The sequence below is a fragment of the Lagenorhynchus albirostris genome, chromosome 12 (genome assembly GCF_949774975.1).
Source record: "Lagenorhynchus albirostris chromosome 12, mLagAlb1.1, whole genome shotgun sequence".
Taxonomy (NCBI): domain Eukaryota; kingdom Metazoa; phylum Chordata; class Mammalia; order Artiodactyla; family Delphinidae; genus Lagenorhynchus; species Lagenorhynchus albirostris.
The window spans coordinates 22082942-22110133 of NC_083106.1; the positions used below are offsets into that span (position 1 = coordinate 22082942).

The 27192-nt window shown below is 36.2% G+C and overlaps 1 protein-coding gene across 1 annotated transcript in view; it reads right to left on the minus strand.

The window, feature by feature from the left end:
• Positions 1-8562: 8562 nt before the first annotated feature.
• VTA1 (vesicle trafficking 1) overlaps positions 8563-27192 on the minus strand; it is a 66582-nt gene continuing 47952 nt past the window's right edge. Inside the window, exons 7-8 of the mRNA XM_060168039.1 lie at positions 17693-17773; positions 8563-10831 (exon numbers count right to left, since the gene is read on the minus strand). Coding sequence (XP_060024022.1) covers positions 10686-10831; positions 17693-17773 — 227 coding nt within the window. The 3' untranslated portion in view covers positions 8563-10685. The remainder of the gene's footprint in view (positions 10832-17692; positions 17774-27192) is intronic.

The window sequence follows — 27192 nt, forward strand, 5'->3', positions numbered from 1 at the left end:
ATGAGTTTCATATGTGAATGTAATCCAGACACGGAAATGGTGGAAGCCAGAAAAAATAAGAACCACTGAGAAAGAAAAGTACTGAGAAAAAGCCAAGTCTGAAGGAGAACTGTGCTTGTGATTTTGCTACAAAAATATTTACTGGAACATTTGGACCATTGTCAAAAATATATATATATATTTACCTTTGGGGTCCCAGTAGACATTGACTGATGTCAATGTCAGATTACCTAAGGTTTTCCTTTTAACTGTAGCAACAGACACTACTACTAGGCAAGGTTTTTAACCTGTACTTGTGCATGAACATCTTTGGTGAAGTTCTCAGAATAATATTTTAAATGAATAATATAAATAATATACTAGATTTCTATTGCTGCCATAACTACTTACCACAAACTTAGTGGCTTAAACAGCACAAATTTATTATCCAACAGTTCTGAAGATCAGAAGTCTGATAGAAGTCTTACTGGGCTAAAATTAAGGTGCTAACAGGGCTGTGTTCCTCTTTGGAGTATCTAGGGCAGAATCTGTTTTGTAGCCCCTTCCAGTTCCTAGAGGCCATCCACATTCCTTGGCTCATGGCTCCCTTTTCTCATCTTCCCTTTCCTCATCTTTGCATTTGCCTGCAAAGGCAAATCAAGTTCTTTTCATGTCCCCCTTTTTCACTACCACTGGGAAAGATTCTCTTTTTTTATTTTTATTTATTTTACTTTGTTTTGTTGTTTTTTTCAGTACGCGGGCCTCACTGTTGTGGCCTCTCCAGTTGCGGAGCACAGGCTCAGCGTCCATGGCTCACGGGCCCAGCTGCTCTGCAGCATGTGGGATCTTCGCGGACCGGGGCACGAACCCGTGTCCCCCGCATTGGCAGGCGGACTCTCAACCACTGCGCCACTAGGGAAGTCCGGCATTTCAATTCTTAAACTACTTGAGGAAGCTGAATAATACTAGAAACTTGAATTCAGTCCTAATGAAGTGTTAAAAGCTTTAATAATGTTGATGAAGGTGATATAAACTCTTTGATTCACAAACTCTTAAAGACGGTAGAGGTCCCCTAGAGGTGATCTAATCCAATCCTTCCATTTTTACTAAGGATGGAATTGAGACCCAGGAGAGATGCATTTACTTGATCAGTATCACAAAACTGATGAGTGAAAGAGGAAAAAAGAAGAAACTCCAACTTTCAGAGCAAGAATCTTTTCATATAATAGATCTTGTTCTGAGGACTAGCTCAAAAAGACTAAGCACAATTCTTGAAATTTGTCATTTTCACCTAAATATGTATGTAAATACAGTGTGAATCATTAATTGATTAACTGGTCAATCACTTCATACATATTCACCCATTACTACTCTTAAAAGCTCTCAAAGCTCCACTGAGGAACAGAGATGTGTATTACTTTATTTATAGAGATCCAAGCTCATCAGGGTGGTAAGAAACATACGCATGAAAGATATATAACATCTCAAGGCAATGTATGATAAAATGCCAAATCAGTGAGAGAGAAAAAGGTCTCTTGATTGAGAAAAAAAACATATTTACTGTTTTAACTTCTAGCTGAAATTTACCATTCTTTGTAAATATAAATATAAACAACAAACCACAGTGGTATGAGCAATTCCAGTGACTCTGTTACCAATAAAAATTACAGATATTTTCATACCTCATCACAGTCATTGCAGTTGTTACTGATACATTGAAAAACCATCTACACTCACCGCTATTTTGAATTTATGGACATTAGTAGACCTGTTCTAGATCTTGTTATTAAATACACATTATTATAGGACAAGTTTGGCTTTTTAATATATTTTTATTACTGATTTCCACATAATTATTTCATCCATAATCCTAATTATGTAGAATAATGGTCCCCAGAGATCCCCAAGCTCTAATCCCCAGAACCTGTGAATATGTTACCTTACAGGGCAAAAAGGACTTTGCAGATGTGATTAAACTTAAGGACCTTGAGGTGGGGAGGGGATCCTGGGTTATCTAGGTGGTCTCCATCTACTCACATGCATTCTTTAAAAAAAGAGAATCTAGGGCTTCCCTGGTGGCGCAGTGGTTGAGAGTCCGCCTGCCGATGCGGGGGACACGGGTTCGTGCCCGTGTCCGCGAAGATCCCACATGCTGCAGAGCGGGCACAGGCTCCAGACACGCAGGCTCAGTGGCCATGGTTCTCGGACCTAGCCGCTCTTCGGCATGTGAGATCTTCCCGGACTGGGGCACGAACCCGTGTCCCCTGCATCGGCAAGCGGACTCTCAACCACTGCGCCACCAGGGAAGACCACTTTGCAACTTCTTAAGCAAAGTTTGTTGAACTGAAGTAGATTGAAAACCTACAGTATCTGTTCATCAGCTCAAAGATCATTCATTAGAAATGTTTGGATCATCTCTTGCACTCCATTTTGAGGAGAGATAACTACCCAGTACGGTAGGAACGAAAATGCACCTCCAGTCATAGCAGATGAGGAAATTATAGTAGAAAATAAATTATTTATGGTTTTCTTTGCTTTTTGTTCCACATAATTCTAAAAATAATTTTCAAAAGGATTCCTGTCATTCATGAAGCAATTTCATTCTTTTTCCAGTATTGTCTTAAGACACTGTTTATAAATATCTCCTGACTTTCTAAGTGTTTTCAAAAGTCTGCCAAACAAGCAGCTTGGAAAAAATTTATTCCAAGTCACTATAGTAGAAGCTCTCAGATTAATTATATATACATATGTAATATATGTAATTAATATAATATAAATATAATTACATATACACAAACACAACACATTTATTTAACAGGATCTTCTATGTTATTCTACCTGTGACATTGAGAGTTTTCTCATAAGTGGTACCAATAAATAAAGAATTAGAGAGCTTTTGTAATAGTGACTTGGAAGAAATACTTTCTATGCTGCTTGGCTGGCAGACATTTGGAAATACATAGAAAATCAGGGGATGTTTATAGACAGTATCTCAAGACAATATTACAAAAAGAATAAGTATATATATATACACACTCTCAGTAAGTATATATACTCATTTGTAAATAACTTAGCACACCCATGCGTTTCCCTTTAAATTCAGCATCAAAAAAAGCAGACATATTGCTTGTAGTCTTCACACGTGTAGAAATAAAACCTCCAATTTTGACAAACAGGGTCAGAAGATTATTCTCATATCATTACAAAAGAGTCATTACAAAAGAAGAAGAGCAAACAAAACCCACTGCAAAAAGAAAAAAAAGATACATTGGTTTTATTCAGGGTCATAGACCAATTTTAAGGGTCATATTTTCTTATTGTTCCATCAATTAATAAGATGGCTATTAAAGTCCCCAATTATAATTCTGAATTTTTCTATTTCTCCTTGAAATTATACTAGTTTTTGCTTCATGTATTTTGAAGCTCTGTTAGTAAGTACATAAACCTTTAGGATTGTTATGCCCTCTCGATTAACTGACCACTTTTTCATTATGAAATGACTCTCTTTGTCCCTGGTAATATTCTTTGTCAGATTTTTGCTCACTGGCAATCTTTGCATTGGCAGTAGAAAATTCCCTGCCCAAAGGAACAACAATTATTTTGCTGTCTTGGTCCTTGGTTTCAACTTTGTTCAAAAGTATTTATTTACTGAATTCTTGGCATATTAATATAAGATATTCAGGGGATATTTATTCATTAAATAGGATGGATGTCAGAATTTAAGTTTTGAAAACATGGTATAATGTGTCTAGTTCAAATGAAGACTGATTCAAGGACCACTGACCTAACCTCAAAATTTGCCTACAGAAATCTATGGAGTAGTCAGAGACTTAAGGAATCTTAGATCTTTAAAGGACATTAGATATCTAAACCAAGCTGCTTATGTTATATGTGGGACGACTAATGCTCAGAGGAAGGTCAGGGAGGGTAAATTTTCTCTAGTCAATGGGCAGAAAAGATTACAGCAACAAGGGTACTGGAACCACGGTTACCTGACTCAGAATAGAACACTTTGCATTGTATCACCCTTTGCCCGTGGTTTTATAATCTCCACACCTTTTCTTCAGTTGCTTGTCTTTGGAGCAGTGGGTAGAATAAAGTAGTATATACTGAGAAAAAAAATTCAAATGAGTTCTGACTTTTCTCAAAATGTTCAGGTCTCAGTGGCTGCTTCTAAAATTTTAAACTTTTATTTGCCCATTCATCTGTAAAAACAATCTTTCAGTTACAATTTCCTCAGACACCACAATTATTTCCAATTTTCACTGTGGCCTGAGTATTTTTTTCCCCCTACTTTTAAGACAGAGGTTTTTTTGTCAAATAACTCCAATGGGCTTGAACATGTTAATTTCTGCTAGAGTACAGATAGACTGAGAACCTATAAGCTGCCAGCAGGGAACATGTATGTTGTTACAAAGATGTTATTAGTATATATGATAAGAATGTTCTGAGCATATCTAAGTCACTGTTATCCTTCATGTTTTCAACAGATAAAGAACCATGTATTTGAATTAGTAATCAAGACTTACTGGGTGGTATAGATGGATTCTACCAATATTCCAATATTCTGATATTGTGGAATGAGGGTTTCTTAGATAGCAATGATTAACAAATGATTTCAGAACATTTGGATGTAATTATCCTTATAAATTTATCTTACACTTCAATATTTGAGAACTTTGAACACAATATTTGAGGTTTCTGAACACAATTAACATTTATTTTATGAGTTCAGTATAATATCTTTATTCTTCCACCCATTCATCTATTAATTTTGCCAGTTAGGGATACTTAATATGCAACAGACATCATGTGAAATACTAGGGATTCACAGATGTATAAATAGCTCTCACCATACTTAGCATCTAATGATCTATCTATCTATATATTTAACTTACATGATATATAAGGTGAAGATGTAAATAGTAATTTTGCCAAGTTATGGTTGTTAGAGGGGTATTATTAGTTTTATATAAAATAGTATAGGGACTCCCTTGGTGGTGCAGTGGTTAAGAATCCACCTGCCAATTTAGGGAACACGGGTTCGATCCCTGGTCCAGGAAGATCCCACATGCCACGGAGCAACTAAGCCTGTGTGCCACAACTACTGAGCATGTGCTCTAGGGTCTGCAACGACTGAGCCCGCGTGCTGCAACTACTGAAGCCCGTGCGTCCTAGAGCCCGTGTTCCGCAACAAGAGAAGCCACCGCAATGAGAAGCCCGTGCACCACAACAAAGAGTAGACCCTGCTCGCTGCAACTAGAGAAAGCCCGCACGCAGCAACGAAGACCCAACACAGCTAAAAAAAAAAAAAAAAGTATAAAAGCACAGCACAATAGACAAATCTAAATTCTTCTTCTTTCTCAAGGGACTTTGAATGGCTCCTTTATCACAACACAAAATAACACAGCTGAGGGGTCAAAAAGACAAAACCAACTTGATGGTTTACCAATATAAAGCCAGCAACCAATATGTTAGGAGCATATCTGAGGCGATCAAAGCCTTAAACTGTGAGAAATTTAGGTTGGAAGTCCAAGATCAAGGTGCCAACAGGGTGGGGTTATGGTGAGTTCATTTTTTCTGGCTTGTAGGTGGCCGCCTTCTCATTGTGCCCTCGCGTGACCATGGAGACAACTCTGGCATCTCTTATTTCCAATAACACCAGCCCTATGGACTTAGGGTCCCACCCTTATGACCTCATTTAACCTTAATTACCTCCCCAAAGGCCCTATATCCAAATATAGTCACATTGGGAGGTAGGGCTTCAACCTGTGAAGTTTCGGGGGGAGACTATTTAGTCCATAACATCTTCCCACGTATGCAATCTCACATTTATAACTCTTGGTCTTGATAAGCCATCTGCCACAGCAACACTAAATTCCTCAAATTCCCTGAATTTCTAACATTTTTTTCTCCATGTTTTTGATCACGTTTTATTTTTGCTAAGTTCTCCCTGCTTCTCTCTCTGGCAAACCTGCAGGTCGATCTCTTTTCCCAGGCCTTCCCTGACTTTCTGCAGGAAGAATGACTGTGTTTCCTACATAACCTCTCATACGGTACAGCACTATCACGTTAAACTTTAATTTATGGTAGACGCTCAATACATATTCATATTTTTCAACAAATGGATGATACTAACATTTTTACAAAATCTCCCAATATTGCTCACTATGAAGATAGTTCTCCAGGAAGTTATATTCATGGATTATTGTTATGCAATCATTTCTTTTCCCCACAATTTTAAGGGATATCTAAAGTTAAGGGATAGGTGTTCTTGTCTCATACTTTTGGGCAAAAATTTAATTTAAAGAAATAACTAATTATAAACATTACTGTTATTTTGAAGTCCTGTGACAGCTACGTAATTAGGAAAAACAGTTATGTTGTTTAAAATAAAGAGAAAAAGACAGGTGTGTCTGGGAAACCCAGGACTCCGTAGTGATGTGGAACTCTCTCCAGATGACATATTAATCCATTGCACCAGTCATTCAAATCTGCCTATTTTCTCTCTGGACACAAACTCCATTTGCTATCAGGCCATGGCTCCAGCGTGTGTGATCATGCCCTGTATTCACTGCCTAGCACCCACAGTTAATTGGAACATATTGTCCAGATAACAAAAAAATCTAGTTGCTACACGTCCCACTAATAAAAGGAATTGTCCAGTGACCTTGATAACACCTCATTCTCATAATAATTTAACTGATCCTTTACCTACATGGATGATAATATTATTGCCTGAAATAGGCAGCCTGAGCTTAGAAAATTTCAATATTAGCTGTGTAGCCTCAGGCAAATTTATTACCCTGTGGTTGTCTCATCTGTAAACGGGGACCAATGGTAGGACCCACCTCTCAGGATCGCTGGCAAGATTAAATGAATACATGTAAAATACTCAGAATAGTGCCTGACATTTAGTAAATACTCAAATGTTAGTTATTATATTTACTATTATTAAAGTATCACTTAGTTGAAATTAGTCCTACTTAAGTATACTCCATTAAATGAGCTTTTAGTCTCAGAATCCCACACGGACATCAAAGATTACAACCAACCAGGTGAGCATATTTCCATATGAGGGGTGCCTTAAAATTCTGTGATCTCTTGAAAGTAGAACTTTTCTACTGGTGGAGGTTTATGTACTGTCCAAACTAGATGATCTGATCCAATTGCTTTGGAACATAAAATGAGTAAAGTTAAAAAAAAATGGGGATGGGTAGAGAAAGCCGTGCAGATCACCAAAAACATTCAACCCTGAGTCAATTATTGTTGTTTTCAAGTTGAAGATAATTGTAACAATGCTATTAGGATTTAAGTTTCTTTAGAAAGGACAGTATATAACCATTTCTTAACCCATACACAGTGACGTCACATTTCTAGAAGTACAAGTTACATATAAATAAATTCTATGAATACTAGGATGTTAATTTTCAAGACCTGTAACTGGGGTCTTTTTCATGGGTGTAATCTTGAAGCCTGCAAACTTCCTTGACCATAACCTTGGGAACCATTCTTGGCTTCTAGGTCCAGTTCAGCAGTGATTTGGTGAGATGTCTGTGACAATCACTGTAGACAGAACTTATCTTTTCTTCTTCCTCCTCTGTCTGTATTGACAAAATATTATCAAATAGTTTTACTGGGATGCTCACAAGAACTTGGGAACACTGTACTTCAGCCTAAATGTCAGCAGAATTCCGTGACTTTCCCCACTGCAATTAATGACTACTTGCTCCTTCTAAGCGTTCAAGTTAAATTTGGGGAGTCGACCTTCACTCCTTCTATGCTCATACCTCAGATCCGGTTTATCAGAAATACTGTGGCTCTACAGAAACTACCACTACACTGTATAACCTCCACTTCTACTCCTGATCTAAGCCATCATAACACTGCACCTTGAATTGTTGCAATACTCTTTTTAACTCCTCTCCTAGCTTCCACCCTTGCCCACCTTACGGTCTTGTCTCAACACAGTAGCCAATATGATCCTTTTAAAAGTTGTGGCTACTCTTTTGTTCAAAACCTTTGAGTGGCTCCCTATCTTGCTCAGAGGAAAAGCTTAATGTTTTACAAAAAGCCTGTGTAATCCTGAGCTTCTCGCTCCTTCACCAGCGTTCCTCACTTATCCCCTCTTCCCTCCTCTGTCGACCTCCCTCTGCCACAAATACTCTTCCTCCCTTTCCCTTTTCACTCAACTGTCACCTCAGTGAGGCTTATCCCATCCTATTTAAACGTGCACAGGCCCACACACACCCAAGCATTTCCTATCCCATACTGTGGTTTTCTCCAGAGCATTTATCTCTGTCTAATACAGAAGTTCCTCAAGTGTGATTCCCATCCCACGTGACACTGATGCTGGGCGTCCAGGCACACTTCAGCCGAACTTTCCTCCCAGACTCTCAATCTTTCCGATGGGAGTAGGGCTAAACCACTGACTTGAGGGACCACCAGATTACAAGAAGTGTTTTGTAAAGTGTTTCTTAAATCTCAGAAGGCTGGGCCCCACCCTTGGAATTTCTGATTGGGTAGGACTGGGGTAGGGTCTGAGATTTACATTTCTAACAATTACATGTTCAAAACCACTGGTTGAATAGAATATATGATATACTTTTTATTAAGTTTGTCCATTTCCTTCCCATTAGAATAAAACTCTATGAGGCAGGGATTTCTTTTTCTTGTTTTCTGCTGTTTCCTCATGCAAAGGACAATACCAGGCACATAGTAGCTGCTCAATAAATACATGTTGACTGACCAAATGAAAACTATTTACCCTAGTGTTACATCAGAAAATTTCTAACTTTCTCCTGTCAGATTTTATATGCAGATGAAAGCTAAAAAACTCTTTATAGTTCAATCCCTTTATGCAAGAAAGCATTTTAAAGTAATGGGCCACAAAACAACTGGGATTTCTGCTACATCACAGCTCACTTCTCAGTGGACTCCGTGGTTTCCACAGCATCTTCTCCCCTCCATGTGCTCTCCCAACTGGGAGCAACAGGTAGGGTGTGAAATGAGAGGTGACAGTTTTCTTCCTAGTGGCCAGACATGTTAGGATTTGAATTAAAATTTGCTGAACTGTATTTTACATTTATCTTTTATAACATGAAATATCACCCTAGTCATTTTTCTACTTCAATAAACTTCTATAGAACTATATCAGAGTCCTGGAATTCCAGATGCAAATGTTGAACCCTGCAAATGTTTTAAGAATTCAGCTGTGAAAGATATGAAAATGTTTTTCAGGAGGCATGTTTTTGGGGGGCTTGTTTTTGCAATAATTTAGAACAGTTTATTCTGTCAATATTCATTCTATCGAACTCTATATAAATAACATTACACTTATGCAAAGAAAAATAGGAGGACATAAGAGATTATGAGATAATGATTCATTTTCTTTCAAACAGACTGTCAGAACAGGGGTCAGCAAACTTTCCCTTAAAGGGCCAAGTAGTACATATTTTAGACTTGCAGGCCATATAATTCTGCTATCGTGGAAAGCAACCAAACACAAAACATAAATAAATGGCTATTATTTGGTTTCAATAAAACTTTATTTACACAAATGGCCAGCCCATGGACCATAGTTTGCTGACCCCTATGTTAAAAGATTCCCAATATTAGTGGAATGAATGAAATGGACCAGATAATTTAGGTAAATCTGCCAAATTTCTCTCTCTTTATATTCTTATAACTAAAAATAATGACTTTAGAAAAGTGACAATTTTAGCATGCAAAATCACATTTGGCTCTGTGATAAACTGAATTAGTTAGAAGAATCCTTGTATTTATTTTTTAAACAGCACAAATGCAGGTGACATAGGAAGTCCATAATTCCCACATAACTTATAAACTTAACAACTGAGAGTCTATGTTTTTATAATCTTCTGCATCATTCATAACTATTCACTCTATGGAATCCATTCCATAGCAGCAGAGGAGAACCTTAACTCAAAGCACCAAGTTTCCAGGCATTATTACAAATGTCTTGTTTTCATTCTCTAACACATGCAGTCAAACTGCCTAGGAAGCAAATACCAATTCACCTTAAGCATCAATGAATAAGGAAAAACAGTTGAGCAACCAACATTACTCTTACGTCTAAAACTGATTCTACCTCTTTACCTTATTACATTTCCTTCCATGAACATTTTAACTTTTAATGTAGCTATATTTAATATGAATATAAATTGAAATTTGAACATAATCTCTTTCAGATTCAACAGTTTAGGATGTTCGTATCTGTTTCAGAAGTCCTGAGGAAAACAAAAACATTTCTAGAATATTCTGGCAATCTTTATTAAAAGTTAAATTTAGAATTTTATAGCAAAGTAATATGGTCTGTTTGTCCAAATTATAGATTAAAAAATTCCTTAATTTACGTAGATTAAGATACAAAGCTAATTCCCAATACATTTTATAGAAGTGTGTTCTCATTTTTTGAACAAGCAGGGTTCAAATGGGCATTTTTAGGACCTTGCTCACATCAGCCTTATACACCCAGAGACTACTGAATCCACTAAATGGACAATGAAAACTGGTTGAGGCTGCTGATGAATGCTTCAACAGGAATCTGATACACAGACACAGATTCCATTGTTATAGTCAATGGAACTGAAGTCTTCCTTAAAATATGCTCCTGATAGGCTGAAGATAGAGTAGTGGACTGTTAGTTCTTTAAGCCAAAAATGCATGGATGTTGTACAAAGGCTTCATTCTCTGCCTGTAGTCAGTAACTTGAGGGCCTTCTGTAGATTCTGCACTGCAGTGCTGACATCTTCATACTGCAAAGCACTGCCAGCATATTTGCAGTATTTCTGAGCTCTAGCAAAGTCCTCTGGTGTTAGTCGGATATCTCCTAAGAGAAATACAGAGTAATTAAGATATTTATAAAGAATATAGGAAGCGTTCTTTTAGGCTAGGTAAATGCTTATAGTCAAGATTACAGAAAATGTTTAAGGTTATATTAAAAACTGAAGGTTGTTTTCCCCAATCCCCAGTTGTATTTGAATAGTTTCTTTATGCTTTTAAATTTTTAAATTACTAATATAAACCATACAGATGTCAATACATAACAACTTATATGAGCAAGATTTTCCTACCAGAAGTCATAAACTGGAAGCCTTTATATTTTGGCAAATTAACTGCAAAAAAAATCATATTCTGTATAAAACAAGGAAAATTGCTTTGGTGTGTATGTTAGAATTGCTGAGACTCTCTTCATGGAACAATAAATACACACAGACTAAACCATTCAACCCTCATTTGAACTAGAATATAAATATAACTCAAAAAAAATTAAATAACAAACTTTATGTTAAAAAATTACATAAGTCATCTAACTCTTTTTAAGCAAGAAAATAGTTTGCATTTTTGTGCTGTCCATATACAAAACTCTAAGGTTTAACTAAGACACATCATTACACTACACAATTTTTAAACATGTAAACAACCCTTACCAATTATTTGTCCAAAATTTTTTCCAGCAAGTTTTCTAGTTACACTATGATTGATAAGGATGAGCCCAACTAAATAATTTGGGTAAAAAAAACACACTGAAAACATTTCATTTAATCTAAGATTTGAATATACTTGAATATATATTTCTAAAGGTGAAATTAAAACTGACTTTGTGTCTTATCTTTGGAAATAAATACAATTTTCTTTAGAAATTTTTATGAGGACTCTAAGGAGAACTGGTCAGAAGGCTGGGGGCATACAATATAACGAAAAGATAATATATTTCGATTCTGTTTCTAAATGAACATATATTTTGATCCTGTTTATAAGCTTGTAGTTATAAATATAATTACTTTTTTTAGTTGCTTTTAATTTTGCCAGATAGTACAGCATTAAATGAAAACTTTGACATTCCCTAGGCAAGGACTTCAAAGTATTTAGCAATTCCAGGTACTCTGATAAATTCTTATCCAAATTATTATTTTCTAAAAATTTTCAAAAAAGAATACTGAAACAATGTATCCTAAAGTTTCTAGCCCAGTGTAAGTGCTGAATAACTTCAACAAAGGAATATAAAAAAGCTGTCTGTACTTTAAATTCTTTCCCACATTTTAAAAGGAATAAAAGTTCACATAGAATTAAACATTAATTAAATTTCAGATTTTAAGATAATGCACTTATACATCTACGTATAGTAACTAGCCCAGTGTGTTACACATACAAAGCCTTCAAATATTTGTTGAATTAATATTATTAAAGCTTATATTAAGAGTTGGTCCTTACTGTTGTGAATCAGAGATTACACATTCCAATTTTAACAGAACTTATTTTAATTTCCCTGAATTCTGGTCTTGCCTAAACGTAAGAAATACAAATGAATAAACTAGTAAAATGTAATTATATATTTAAAAAACAAAAAACAGTTTCTCCACAGTTCTATTTTTAGTATTTTAGTGACTTGGCATTTCTTACCCATTAAACCTAAAAAACAACTGTCCTGCAGTTCTTTTGACAATTTAGTCAGGCACACTTCTTATTTTTTTTTACTGAAAGATTCATCAATGTTTTTTCAAAGTATATTGAGAGGCTCTAGTCACCTAGATGTATACTATTATCTAGGTGAGTGAGACATATTATCTAGGTGAGTGAGACATCTATGAAAATTAAGTTTACCTTAATACTACTCATTTTGTGCTTTAATAGTCTATTCTTCTATCTCCAGGCAATGTTTAAATATCTAAGACATCTATCCAGAATTTACTGGACTTGCTGGAGGAAAGCCCTAATGCTCAGGACTAATTTTATTTTTTACAGCATCAGCTTTAAGACTGTTTTGCTGACATATCACTTATTTATTAATAAGATAAAAATGTGTATAGTAGTAAGAACTCCGTTACTATTTTAGTTTTTATAAACTAAACTTATCTACTAGTGATAAAACTATTTAAAAACACAAATATTGCAATTTTTTATGGTATAACAATTTCAATATTTATAAAATGAATATCTTAGAAAACTATAATTACAGATACATAATATATAGCTTACAGCATGTATGACAAATTATGTAACTATCTTATAAAATGTAATAACTAGATGATAAGAACCAACTTAGATTTAGATGCAAAATGTAATTTACAAATTTATATAGATGTTAAGATTTATTTTTACCAATTAAATATATAAATATTTATAAGTAAATATATATTTATGTAGAATATATAAAAATATTCTATATAAATATATAATATATATAAATATATAAAGAACTTAAAAAGCCATGTCAAATACTTTTGCTATTTTGTAATATTTCAAGCTTTCTTTCCTTTAAAAATATTACCTATAAGTCATTAATAATAAAATACATGAATTAAAATTTTAAATTAAATAAAAATAAAATCTGCTTCCTAGTTAGGATTCTTTTAAATTAGCATTTAAAAACTAAATAGAGAAAGTAAAAAAGACATAACAAAGGAAAACACATTTCAGGAAGAGAACAACTATTCAATTTCAGTTTATCTGATTTTATATTCAAAATAGTAACTATTACTTAATGCACCTAAATGAAAGCTGTTTTTTTTCCTATCATTAAAATTTACCAGAAGCCATAATCAGAACCAGAGAGAGCACATTGTGGACCTAAAAGGTGTTTAAAGAATTAGAAAAAAGAAAGATCACATACAGCTAATCCAACCGTTAAAAAAAAAAAAAGAATTAGAGAAGTTGTCTAATTTAATATAATATCTCTTTTTTGAAATCTGTGCTTATAAGTTCCAGATGCCTTCAAGAAGACTGTCTTTATCACAGAGCTGCTTCTCCCCTTCATAGGGCAGGACAAGAACCGGGCAGAGGAGAGGTAGAGCCATCAGTTAAGTTCTCTATTCCGGGGGAAAGAGCCTGGGTCAGCACTGGATCAAAGGTAACATTATTTGGTATAAAGAGAAATCCCTGCATGCTCAGTTGCTAGAAGCACCTATTTCCAAGGTTGATTTATCTAACCTTGGCAGAAGATGGAATACTTAATTGTAAATATTTCCGAAATGGGTCTTTAGAGATTTTTTCCTACTTAACTAGAAATGCATGTGAAGGACCTTGGATAATCTGATCCTAGTGTACTCAATTATCCTCTGACTTGAATGGAAAGCATAGGCAAAAATCATGTGGGAATCATCTGATTCCCTGAAGTAAATCTTGGAGGTAAATATAAAGTACAGTACTGATCCCTTAAATCCAGGCATCGCCAGGACACATCACTTAATAATGGCAACAGCAATGATTAGAGGCAGAATATTATTATGTCACGAACCATGCTAAATATTTTTCATATATTCTATTTAATTTTTAAAAAACCTTTAAGAAGTAAGTTGTTATTCGCACTCTAATACTATCAGGTATACACAAGTTAAAAAAGTAAATACTGAACTTCAAATACCTACCTTCCCAATTCCATTCTCCTCTTCAGAGTGAGCCACAAATTCACTATAAAAGTATTTAACCTTTTTTAATATGTGCACAGTATTCCATAGGACAGATGAGCCATAATTTCTCATTAATAGACATTTAAAATTGTTTTCTACTAATACAAGTGATGCTGAAATAAAATACCCTTGTAAATACATTTTGTGCTCATGTCTAAATATTTCTCTAAGATAGATTCCCAAAAGTGGAATAGCTGAGTCAAAAAAAATTTGCAATTCTGACAGTGACAGAATGCTACTGAAGAAGGCTTCACCAATTTATATTCCCACCAACAGCATACAAATCATTCCCTATGTTTATTTCTCTGTTTTTTTCCCCTATTAAGTTTTATTTATTTATTTGCAGGAGCTCTTTATATATGCTCTGAACAGTAATTCTTTATTTTTTTAAGTATTGATTTCCTCCTGGTCTATTAGCTGCATTTTAACAATATAATGGGGAGAGGAAATCTTTTGCTGTATGCAATTTATTACTTTTCATTAGTCTAACCTGTTAAGATACAACCAAATGAGATACAGGAATTGGGGGATAGTATCTAATATATATTTTTTCTAACATCAGTTTTGATGTTTTGTTTTTCTTGCCACACTGTTCCAAATGCCACTTTTGTCATAATTTTAATTCCCATACTGTGTGGCCTGATTTCTGGATTCTTCATTCTGTTTCACTGTTCTGTCTAGTCTGCTTCTGATATTTTCATATCATATTTTAGGAAGAGCTTTTACAGGTACATGGGACTGTAGAGAGGAATCTGGAAAACAAGTTTAACAGAGGAATATAGTATTTACTGGGCAGGTTATCTGTCTACTAATAGACATTTTCCACTATGTTCTTGGGTAATTTGCTAGTTTATTATAGTTTCTTTACTCTTCTTACCTTAGCACTGTGTTCCCCCATGAAACATACAGACTCTTTTTTTTTTTTTTTTTTGCGGTACGCGGGCCTCTCACTGCTGTGGCCTCTCCCGTTGCGGAGCACAGGCTCCGGATGTGCAGGCTCAGCGGCCATGGCTCACAGGCCTAGCCACTCCGTGGCACGTGGGATCTTCCCGGACCGGGGCACAAACCTGTATCCCCTGCATCAGCAGGCGGACTCTCAACCACTGTGCCACCAGGGAAGCCCCATACATATACTCTTAAACTAGGCCTTTCAGGATTCAAAGGCCATTGCAGCTCTTGATTTTAGGTTTTATAACTTATCTGCTTTTAATAAAACCAGGAAAAGTAGAATAAACTTAACGTAACTCATACACTTAAATAAGTCATCTACCTTGCCCCTGCCCACTTCACTTTTGAATTATTTCTATCTTTTGTTTTCTCTAGGTTACTTCCCTAACCCCAGTTGATAAGCTTATACCACCATTTCTTGATTTATCAGTCTTTAGGCTTTATCTACTGACACTCTGCTATGAAAGGTAAAGAATTTATCTCACTATCCTCCTCTCCTGCACTGTCTCCTTCTAAATTTATTAGTGCTTTTAAATTTCTTAGTTGCTTACTTTTGTCTTCTACTTCTCATTCCATCAACTCTAGAAAAAAATCACAACATTTCACTTCTGGACACTCATCCTAATAACAGCTTTCTTTTATTCCACCTTTCAACTTCCAGAAATATCTCTCTACCTTCACTTGTCAGTGTTGATTTATATTCTGCCCTGAATAAAGTATTCTGTTTGTGATAAGCCTATGCCATTGCAAGGAGAATGTTCTTTGTGTCCAAGTCAAACAAAATCCCTTTTCTTATATTTCATAATTCTATTATTGCTCAAAATCATGGCATATTTCAGTTTGCTTCTTACTTGAAACTACTTGTACGATTTAAAATGTTTTCTTGGATCTTTTCGTTCTTCTTGGGAAAGGAATTCTACAGCTTCTTATCCATTTCTTTCCCATTCTACAGCTTCTTATTCTATGTATTGCATAGAATCCACTTGATTTTTCTTAAAGGAGGGGAGCTCTGATTTTCTGTTCTAATTTTAGAGCAATTGCTTTTCAAGCCTATGGAAAAGCTGTCAATGGACTTTTTCTTTAGGTGACCTAAGATTAATTTCACCAATTCTTATATCTCATATTTCTTTTCTTGGTTATCATTCTTTTCTTGATGGAGTAACTTCTTCTGATAACTTCCTTAGAAATGGTGTATGGTAGGCAAAACTTCAGAATCCTTACATATTTAATAATATTTATTTTGCCTTCATACCTGACAGTTTGGTTGGGTAAAGAATTCCAGGGTTCTAGTTCTAGATGGTAGACTAAGCATACATAATTGACTATTTTTCCTTCTGAAACTATATTAAAATGATAAGGTAAAACAAAACGAAATAAAATTCTAAAACTGAAGGAAAAGCAGAGAAGAGAAAAGACTGTAAAAACTGGAAAGGATAATTGACAAGAGATTTAAAGAAACTTCTAGAAAAGGAGAAATTAAGTGAAGGTATGCTGTTAGATAAAACAGTGTCAAAAAAAATCCCAACTCAGAACATGTAATATAGGAGGCAACTGGGGAGCCTATCCAGAGAAACTTCAGAGAGGGTCTAGCTGTATGAGGAGTGGGACTGGGGGGATCTTTACTGAGTCAGTCTAAAACAATTATCTGCGCTAGTTTCACATCCTTCCCCCCTCTATCAACCTCTGCATACCTGTACACCCTCAGCCTTAATGGCTTTCCATCTCTCACATGAGACCCTAGACAAAAAAGATAGAGAATGTCTCTCTAAAATTGTGGAATTAACTTCCTGGACAGAGCTAGGACGGACAAGGTATGTGTGGTACACCCTTTGCCATCCCTCTCCAAGGAAAGATCTCCTCATCCATGGCTGAGATGCAGGAGGAAGCTGAATGGCCTGTTCCCACTCACAGGGGAGAACAGAAAAATCAAGTGAGAAACAGACCTGCAGACATAGTATCGGGGGAAATTCAATAACATCTACTGAAAATAATCAATCAACATCTTCATTCTAAATATAAAAGGACTAATCTCAGCAGACACATGAAGAAAACTCTGAATAAGAATGACCAAATTAAACAAACAGAACAACCAAGTGGGGGAAAAAAAAAGAAGTTGAAAAGATTAAAAAAAGAGAGAGAATGCCTTTGGATTTAGGTATTTTTGATAATAAGAAACAATCTTGGTTTACTGGAGAATCTAGTGAATAAAGGCATTCAAAGAAATGTGTTTCAAATTACCTAGACATTCAAATACACTGCACTCTTAAGATAAAAGTACAAAACAACGCCCCCAAACAGCAGAAACACTATATCTCATAAAACAGCTGACTTACCCTGGGAAACTGTATTGAAAAGTGCAGGATCAATGGCCGGAATAGTCTGTGGAGTAGGCTGGATAGTGTTACTTGCTACACCTGCAAATCAGAAAACCATAAATGGGTATAAAAGTGTTACACCTCTCAATTACATTCTAGGAAAGTGCTCAAAGGATCATGGAGGAATTTCATTACTTCACTTAATTACTTTCTTGAAACCTTAATGAACTGAAATTTGATATACTTATTTGACGGTGGAGACTGCTATAGGAAATATGCAGAAAAATACATTTTGAGTGTTTACACACATGTATTGGCCACACATTTCTTATTATGTATTTTGCATTTTCTATCATGTCTACTACTTCAAGTTGCTTCTCAAGTAAAGCTTACCTAATATCTGTAGAAGTAACAGACTCCCTTCCTACCTTTTAATTTCTTAAATAAATAAATAATTCTGGGGACAAGGTGGGCTATAATTATGATTTAGTTTAACTTATGGGATGAGTCCCATTTCATCACTATGAATGAAATTATAAATTATATATTCCAGTTTTCCAGTTTATGTTTCTAAGATAATATTTTTATATATCCAATAAGCAATTAGTTTTGACTTCCTATTAGAACCTGTCATGACTGTCATATTCAGTGGATAACTAGCATTCTTGACTAATACTAAGTAATATACTAGAGTTGAAGATTATTAATCATCTAAAAAATTAACATAAATTGTTGAAACTTCCCAAAAGAGACTTAGGTGATTCAATTAACAAGAAAGCAAATGAACAGGAAAAGTTGATTGCTCTTGATTAATGGACTGCCCTAAGCTAAGAGGATTCTGCTGCCCTAAGCTAAGAGGTTAAATCTGAATAGGCAATCTGTAGTAACGGTAAAGTAGGATAGACACTAGGACAAGAAGACGGGAACAGAAGAGAGGGAGAAAACAAATTGTGACGTTTTCAGGGTCACGGATACATAGCCAATGAGAGTTCTAGAGCTATGGTTTCACAAAGGTTGACTGAAGTTCTGAAATATATTCTGCAGCTATGAAGTCTTGAGTGTGAAGGATCTTCTCAATCCCTATCCAAAGGAAAAAAAATGGTTTAAATATATACTATTTTATCTCATTTAATTTTGTCTTAGGACAAACTAGTTTCACTTTACAGGCTTGGTGCTATTAAGTCATGAAAGTATTACTTTTTAAACTAAAAATTGAACTAACAAAAATTTTAACAGTACAAAGGGGTATGGATGAAAAGTCAAGTACAAATTTTAAATAGTACAAAAAAAAAAAAAAAAAAAAGAGAGGCAGAGAAAAAAAAACGGTGAAAAGCCTGCCTCTCATTCCTATTCCAGGTCACTTGAGGGCTATCACTAGTTTTAGAATACCCTTCTATGCACATACAAACATGTGTGTGTCCAGGCGTGTGTGTGTGTGCAAGGAAATAAATGTACTTTGCTAAGAAATTTGTGTTCTAGCCTAAATCAAAACCCTCCGGACAAACTCCTTTCTCTATGGAGAATGCATTATTTGGTATGTATGTTTTGCCAGTGGTAATATGTCTGCATACTGTACTATTCTGTGCATTTTTCACTTAATATGCCTTAGCAATAATTCCAGGTTAAATATATTTAAATCCGCCTTTTTTTTTTTAAGATTTTTTTGTGTGTGTGGACCATTTTAAAATCTTTATTGAATTTGTTAAAACACTGCTTCTGTTTCATGTTTTAGCTTTTTGGCCATGAGGCATGTGGGATCTTAGCTCCTCAACCAGGGATTGAACCTGCACCCCCTGCACTACAAGGCAAAGTCTTAACCCATGGACCGCCAGGGAAGTCCCTAATCCTCCTTGTTCTTTTTAATGGCTACATAGTGTTCCATTCCATGCATGAACCACAATTTATAATGCTATCCATTACTGACGAACATTTACGTTGTTTCCAAACTTTTGTTGCTAAAGCTAATACTACATGAATATTTTTATACACTGTATACATATATATGCATGAATATATTTACAGGAAAAAATTACAGAAGTATAACTGCAAAGTCAGGAGACATACGAATTTAAATTGACCAATTCAATGTCTATCTTTTGCTTGATTTTGATAAATACTAACAAACTATATTAAACTGTAAACATATGACATAATTCTCCCCATAAAACTTGAACTTTCAAAGGCACATAATTTACATAACATATATTTTTTAAAGTTAGAATGCAAGATTTGAGAGGGCTCTTGAGACTACCTGGTGAAATCCAGTGATTTGAAGCAGCTGAGCATAAAAACACAGGTAGGTGACTATATATATTCTTCACACAGATCTTTAGAAAAGAGGATAAGTTGACAACCATCTCACAATCTGGATATCAGTGCCATTCCTTACTAAGTAATTTGTGCTTCTGCCTAAATTAAAATTCTCCTAACAAACCCTTTTCTCTATGGAGAAGGCATACTTTCTTTGGTCAGCCTCCTGCATTAATTTTTAAATGCTTATTTGTACATCTCCAGATGATTAATTAAGTAGGTAATATTATTTAACAAGAACAAAACAGAATTTACAGAGAAATAATTTACTTACGTAGTAAAATTTTACTTGAGCAATATTAAAAGAAAAACACAGGTAATCTGCATTTTATTAAGAACTCTGGTCACAGTCATTCAACCAAGACTTGAACAGACAGCACAGGCTGCTCAACACGCCTCATGCAGCAGTCAGAAGATGCTGCTTCTCATTTGTTTCCACGCCCAGGGACCAAGGCCTGTGTTCTTGGCAGCCATCATGACATGTTCCCACTGGGGCCTAGCATACAGGTTCAACTAAGTGCATAAATATCTGTTAAATCAGTAAAGATGGTTTTTAGTTTATATTATTTATTTTTTGAAATGCCCAAATCTAGTTAATTTTCCTTCTTTCTTGATTTGGAAAGATTTCAACTGTCAATTATTGAATGGATTGCAGCCCCCTGGACTACAGTATGTTGGAATGATGTCACCATAAAAACATTCCTGGGGGAAAGCAGAACTGTGTTAGAAATTTCTTTCTTTCTATTACTTAACAAAAAGCAATGTTAACAAGTAACTTCTGGTTAATTTTTTAGCGGATGGTTGTTACACAGGCTATTTGATGAGATTAATATATATTCAAGAATTAAATGCTATATGATTTCTAATTAAGTACTAAATTGTTCTCCTATGTGGTGTGGGGATTCTGAAAAGGGAGAAATGGGTGTTAGTTAGAAAACTCTAGAAGATGTTGTAAAAAGTATTAATTAAACAGAACCCTGAAGGTCAGTAGCATTTGAAGAGGCAGAGAAAGAGAAAGACATGCTAACTATGAGGAACACTGTAAGCAAATGTGAGAAGATTGGGTTAAATAAACCTCAGAATAGTCATGGAAAATAGCACTGATAGAAATGGTTAGGCCAGAATATTAACCACTTTCAAAGCTGTACAGCAGAATTCAAATGCAGTACTTCTGTCACTTAAAAGAACAACAATAAAAGAGCTAAGCTTTGGATTTACTTATGAGGTGAGCTGCATTTATAATTAAAAGGCTAGCATTAATTCTAAAATAACTCTTTTAATCTATTTAGATTTATCACTGACATCTTCAATATTTACAGACTGTGAAAAGCATGTTTCAAGAGAAAGAAAAAACCATAGGCTGTATTGCCTCTATCTGATATTACACAGTGGTAAAAGCACAAAGAGGTAAACACTTGGCTGTTCAAACAATCTCTATCCCGGCCCTCCTTGCACCCTCTGCTTTTCTGTGGAAGAACTAAAAACTGTATATTAGTACATACTATTCTTTTCAGCTATCTTAAGGATTTCCCTTTGATAAAAGTGCATCCTGGACCTTTATATGAGAGAAAGTAAATCATTCTTAAAGTGAGTAAAAGGGGAAACATCTGCTATATTTATAAACTAAAAATGTTATTTCACTTTCTATTAGGCAACTATGAACTATTTTTTTTTTTACTGTTTTAAATATAATAGAAAAAAAAATCTGCCAGCAAAGAGGAGATTCCCATATCTCAAGCCAACCTTAAGAGGAAAAATATTATGAGAAATTTAGGTTTTGATTTGATAGAACTTTAGTTCCTTGGAAGGGAAACAGAAGGGAGGTGCCAAAAACATGAAATCCAAAAGACTTGGATTCAAATTCTAGTACTGTTACTTATTAGGTATGTTTCTATGTGTATTTTTTTTGGATAACTGCTTAATTTCTTTAGTTTGTAAAGTAGGGATAGCAATATCTAATATAGCTCTGTTAGAATAAGTTTATGAAATAGCTATGATAATTATTTAAATGCTAAGTCTATAAGAATGTACACCTGATGCCCTAAAGCAGTTCCAAGGTTTTTAGTTTTATGTCTCACTCTGAAGAACATAAGAGAGTGAAAAAAAAAAATAAGGCTCATGCCAGATTTAAATGGATCAAAATGAACTGTTCATGCCAGAAAACTTCCTAACAGAAATAGAAGACTACCTCCTGATACCTATCTTTATGTGTGGATATTCTGAGCAGGAGTCTATTAGCTTGAACATATGAAACTACTAATATTTTATCACTTTTGTTGTACAAAAAGACACTTTGTTTGGTTCAACCTATTATAACCCTCCTACTACAAGCATATTTTCCCTCTCATATATACACACAGTATGCCTACATATAAAATATATGTGTATGGGCCTATACCACAACTCTGCCCTAAGATACACTGCCTGAGCAATACCCCTTAGGCAATCTTTTTGTAAGGTCAATGTCCTACCCCAACAGTGACACTTTTCTTGATTCACAAAATGATTTTAAGTGTTCATTAACTTCCTATTAAATACACTTTCTTTGGCACAGAAATAGGAAGGAACATTAAAAAAAAGGAAGCACAACTAAGGCACGTACCAGGCACCTGTGGAGGACCACGGACACCTAAGGGGACGGCAGGAACCCCCAGCGACCGGGTAGGACGTGGGGCGTGGGGGGTAGTGAAGGGGGAGGAGAAGTGGAGGTGGGAGGGACTGGCGCCCCTGGGGGGGGGGGCTGGGGGAGGGGAAGGGATCCCACGCCAGAAGGGGGAAACTGGGGAACCACTGGGAGGGCAGAGGATCAAAAGGGAGCGTGGCCAGGTTTCTCCTGCCCACTTGGGCCCCCAGGAACCTGCTGAGATCCTGGGCCTGATCCTCTGCCCACCGAGGCCCCCTCCAGCCATGCGGGTCCTGACAGAGCGGGAGGGAGGGAAGGGGGAGGAAAAGTAAAGGCTGGACCTCTGGAACCAGCACCCCTGAGGGGTGGCTGGGGGAAGGGAGGAGTTCCTAAACCCAGTGACCCACACACGGTTAGGGGTCCCGTGGGGATGGGGGAGACCCTGGGGAGGAACGGCGGGGGGGGGGGTACTCAGAGGAACAGAAGGGAATGGGGCCAGAGCTTTCCCTGTCCACTTAGCTACGGGGGAGCCTGCTGGGCTCTTGGGTCTAATCCTCTGCCCTCGGAGCCAACCTCCTGCCGTGCAGAGCCCAAGCCCCACTCCCACACGCTCACCCAGGCCCTACCTCCAAACTCCGGAACTCCACACTCCAGAGGCCCTCCTTTGTACATGCTGCCTCTCGCCTTCCCTTCACGTCCTAAGCAGAGGCCCCGTCCCCAGGGCCTTTTCCAGCTGGGTCCTGAGCCTAGGCCCCGCCCCACGCTCAAACGTCACCCCCCCACCCGCCTAGGCCCCGCCCTGCCCTAAACCCCGCCCCTGCCTAAGTTCTACCCCCGCCTAAATTCTGCCCCATACAAAGGCTTTTTTTTTCCTCCTCTTTTAGATTGGGGTTCTGTTTTATCTTGTGGATTCACTGTTGTTGATTCATTTACATTTCTATTTTTCCTAATAAAGCTTTTATTTTTCTAAATTTATTTTATTCTTTATAGTTTGTTATTGTTCTCTCTCTTTGGCTTGTTCCCCTGACCTCCCTTTTTTTTTTTCTTTTTTTTTTTTTTTTTGCTGTGCCATGCAGCTTGCCAGATCTTCACTCCCAGGCTGGAGGTCAGGCCCCAGCTCCTGTGGTGGGGGCTCCAAGTCCAACCCACTGGACTAACAGAGAACCTCAGATCCCAAGAAATATTCATCAGAGTAAGGCCTCCCAGAGGTCCTCCTCTGAACACCAAGACCCAGCTCTATCCAACTGCCTGCAAACTCCAGTGCTGGACGCCTCAGGCCAAACAACCAGTAAGACAGGAATAAAGCCTCACCCATCAAAAAAAAATTTTTTAAATGGAAATGACAAAAAAATATGTTACAGATGAAGAAGCAAAGTAAAAACCTACAAGACCAAATAAATGAAGATGATTAGCCAACCTACCTGAAAAAGAATTCAGAGTAATCAGAGTAAACATGACCCAAAATCTGGGAAACAGAATGGAGAAAATACAAGAAACATTTAACAAAGATCTACAAGAACTAAAGAGCAAAACAAACAGTGATGAACAACACAATAACTGAAACTGAAAATACTCTAGAACGAATGAACAGCAGAATAACTGAGGCAGAAGAACGGATAAGTGAGCTGGAAGATAAAATGGTGGAAATAACTGCCAGGGAGCAGAAAAAAGAAAAAAGAATGAAGAGAATTGAGGACAGTCTCAGAGACCTCTGGGACAACACTGAACAAACCAACATTCGAATTATAGGGGTCCCAGAAGAAGAAGAGAAAAAGAAATGGTCTGAGAAAATATTTGAAGAGATTATAGTTGAAAACTTCCCTAGCATGGGAAAGGAGATAGTCAATCAAATCCAGGAAGCGCAGAGAGTGCCATATATGATAAACCCAAAGAGAAACATGCCAGACACATATTACTCAAACTATCAAAAATTAAATACAAATAAAAAACATTAAAAGCAGCAAGAGAAAAGCAACAAATAACATACAAGGGAATCCCCATAAAGGTAACAGCTGATCTTTCAGGAGAAATTCTGCAAGCCAGAAGGGAGTGGCAGGACATATTTAGAGTGAAGAAAAGGATAAACCTACAACCAAGATTACTCTACCCGGCAAGGATCTCATTCAGATTCGATGGAGAAATTAAAACCTTTACAGCAAGCAAAAGCTAAAAGAATTCAGCACCACCAAACCAGCTTTACAACAAATGCTAAAGGAACTTCTCTAGGCAGGAAACACAAGAGAAGGAAAAGACCTATAATAACAAACCCCCCCAAATTAAGAAAATGGTAATAGGAACATACATATCGATAATTACCTTAAATTGAAATGGATTAAATGCTCCAACCAAAAGACACAGACTGGCTCAATGGATACAAAAACAAGACCCGTATATATGCTGTCTACAAGAGACCCATTTCAGACCTAGGGAACATACAGACAGAAAGTGAGGGGATGGAAAAAGATATTCCATGCAAATGGAAATCAAAAGAAAGCTGGAGTAGCAATTCTCATATCACACAAAATAGACTTTAAAATAAACACTATTACAAGAGACAAAGAAGGACACTACATAACGATCAAGGGATCGATCCAAGAAGAAGATATAACAATGGTAAATATTTATGCATCCAACATAGGAGCACCTCAATACATAAGGCAAATGCTAACAGCCATAAAAGGGGAAATCGACAGTAACACAATCATAGTGGGGGACTTTAACACACCACTTTCACCAATGGACAGATCATCCAAAATGAAAATAAGGAAACACAAGCTTTAAATGACACATTAAACAAGATGGACTTAATTGATATTTATAGGACATTCCCATCCAAAAGCAACAGAATACACTTTCTTCTCAAGTGCTCATGCAACATTCTCCAGAATAGACCATATCTTGGGTCACAAATCAAGCCTTGGTAAATATAAGAAAATTGAAATCATATCAGGTATCTTTTCTGACCACAACCCTATCAGACTAGATAGCAATTACAGGAAAAAATCTGTAAAAAATACAAACACATGGAGGCTAAACAATACACTACTCAATAACGAAGAGATCACTGAAGAAATCAAAGAGGAAATGAAAAAATACCTAGAAATGAATGACAAAGAAAACACAACCACCCAAAACCTACGAGATGCAGCAAAAGCAGTTCTCAGAGAGAAGTCAACAGAAATACAATCCTACCTCAAAACAAGAAAAATCTCAAATAAACAACCTAATCTTACAACTAAAGCAATTAGAGAAAGAAGGACAAACCAAAGTTAGCAGAAGGAAACAAATCATAAAGATCAGATCAGAAATAAATAAAAAAGAAATGAAGAAAACAATAGCAAAGATCAATAAAACTAAAATAAAACGCTGGTTCTTTGAGAAGATAAACAAAATTGATAAACCATTAGCCAGACTAATCAAGAAAAAAAGCGAGAAGACTCAAATCAACAGAATTAGAAATGAAAAAGGAGAAGTAACAACTGACACTGCAGAAATAGAGGATCATGAGAGATTACTACAAGCAATTATATGCCAATAAAATGGACAACCTGGAAGAAATAGACAAATTCTTAGAAAAGCACAACCTTCCAAGACTGAACCAGGAAGAGATAGAAAATATAAACAGACCAATCACAAGCACTGAAATTGAAACTGTGATGAAAAATCTTCCAACAAACAAAAGCCCAGGACCAGATGGCTTCACAGGCGAATTCTATCAAACATTTAGAGAAGGGCTAACACCTATGCTTTTCAAACTCTTCCAAAATACAGCAGAGAGATGAACACTCCCAAACTCATTCTATGAGGCCACCTGATACCAAAACCAGACAAAGATGTCACAAAAAAATTACAGACCAACATCACTGATGAACATAGATTCAAAAATGGAAATAAAAACAAAACTAAACAAATGGGACCTAATGAAATTTAAAAGCTTTTGTACAGCAAAGGAAACCATAAACAACACAAAGACAACCCTCACAATGGGAGAAAATATTTGCAAACGAAGCAAATGACAAAGGATTAATCTCCAAAATATACACGCAGCTCATGCAGCTCAATATCAAAAAAACAATCAACCCGATCCAAAAATGGGCAGAAGACCGAAAGAGACATTTCTCCAAAGAAGATATACAGACTGCCAACAAACACATGAAAGAATGCTCAACATCACTATCATTAGAGAAATGCAAATCAAAACTACAATGAGGTATCACCTCACACCAGTCAGAATGGCCATCATCAAAAATTCTACAAACAATAAATGCTGAAGAGGTGTGGAGAAAAAGGAACCCTCTTGCACTGTTGGTGGGAATGTAAATTGATACAGCCACTATGGAGAAGAGTATGGAGGTTCCTTAAAAAACTAAAAATAGAACTACCATACGACCCAGCAATCCCACTTCTGGGTACATACCCTGAGAAAACCATAATTCAAAATGAGTCATGGACCACAATGTTCACTGCAGCACTATTTACTATAGCCAGGACATGGAAGCAACCTAAGTGTCCATCGACAGATGAATGGATAAAGAAAACGTGGCACATACATACAATGGACTATTACTCAGCCATAAAAAGAAAC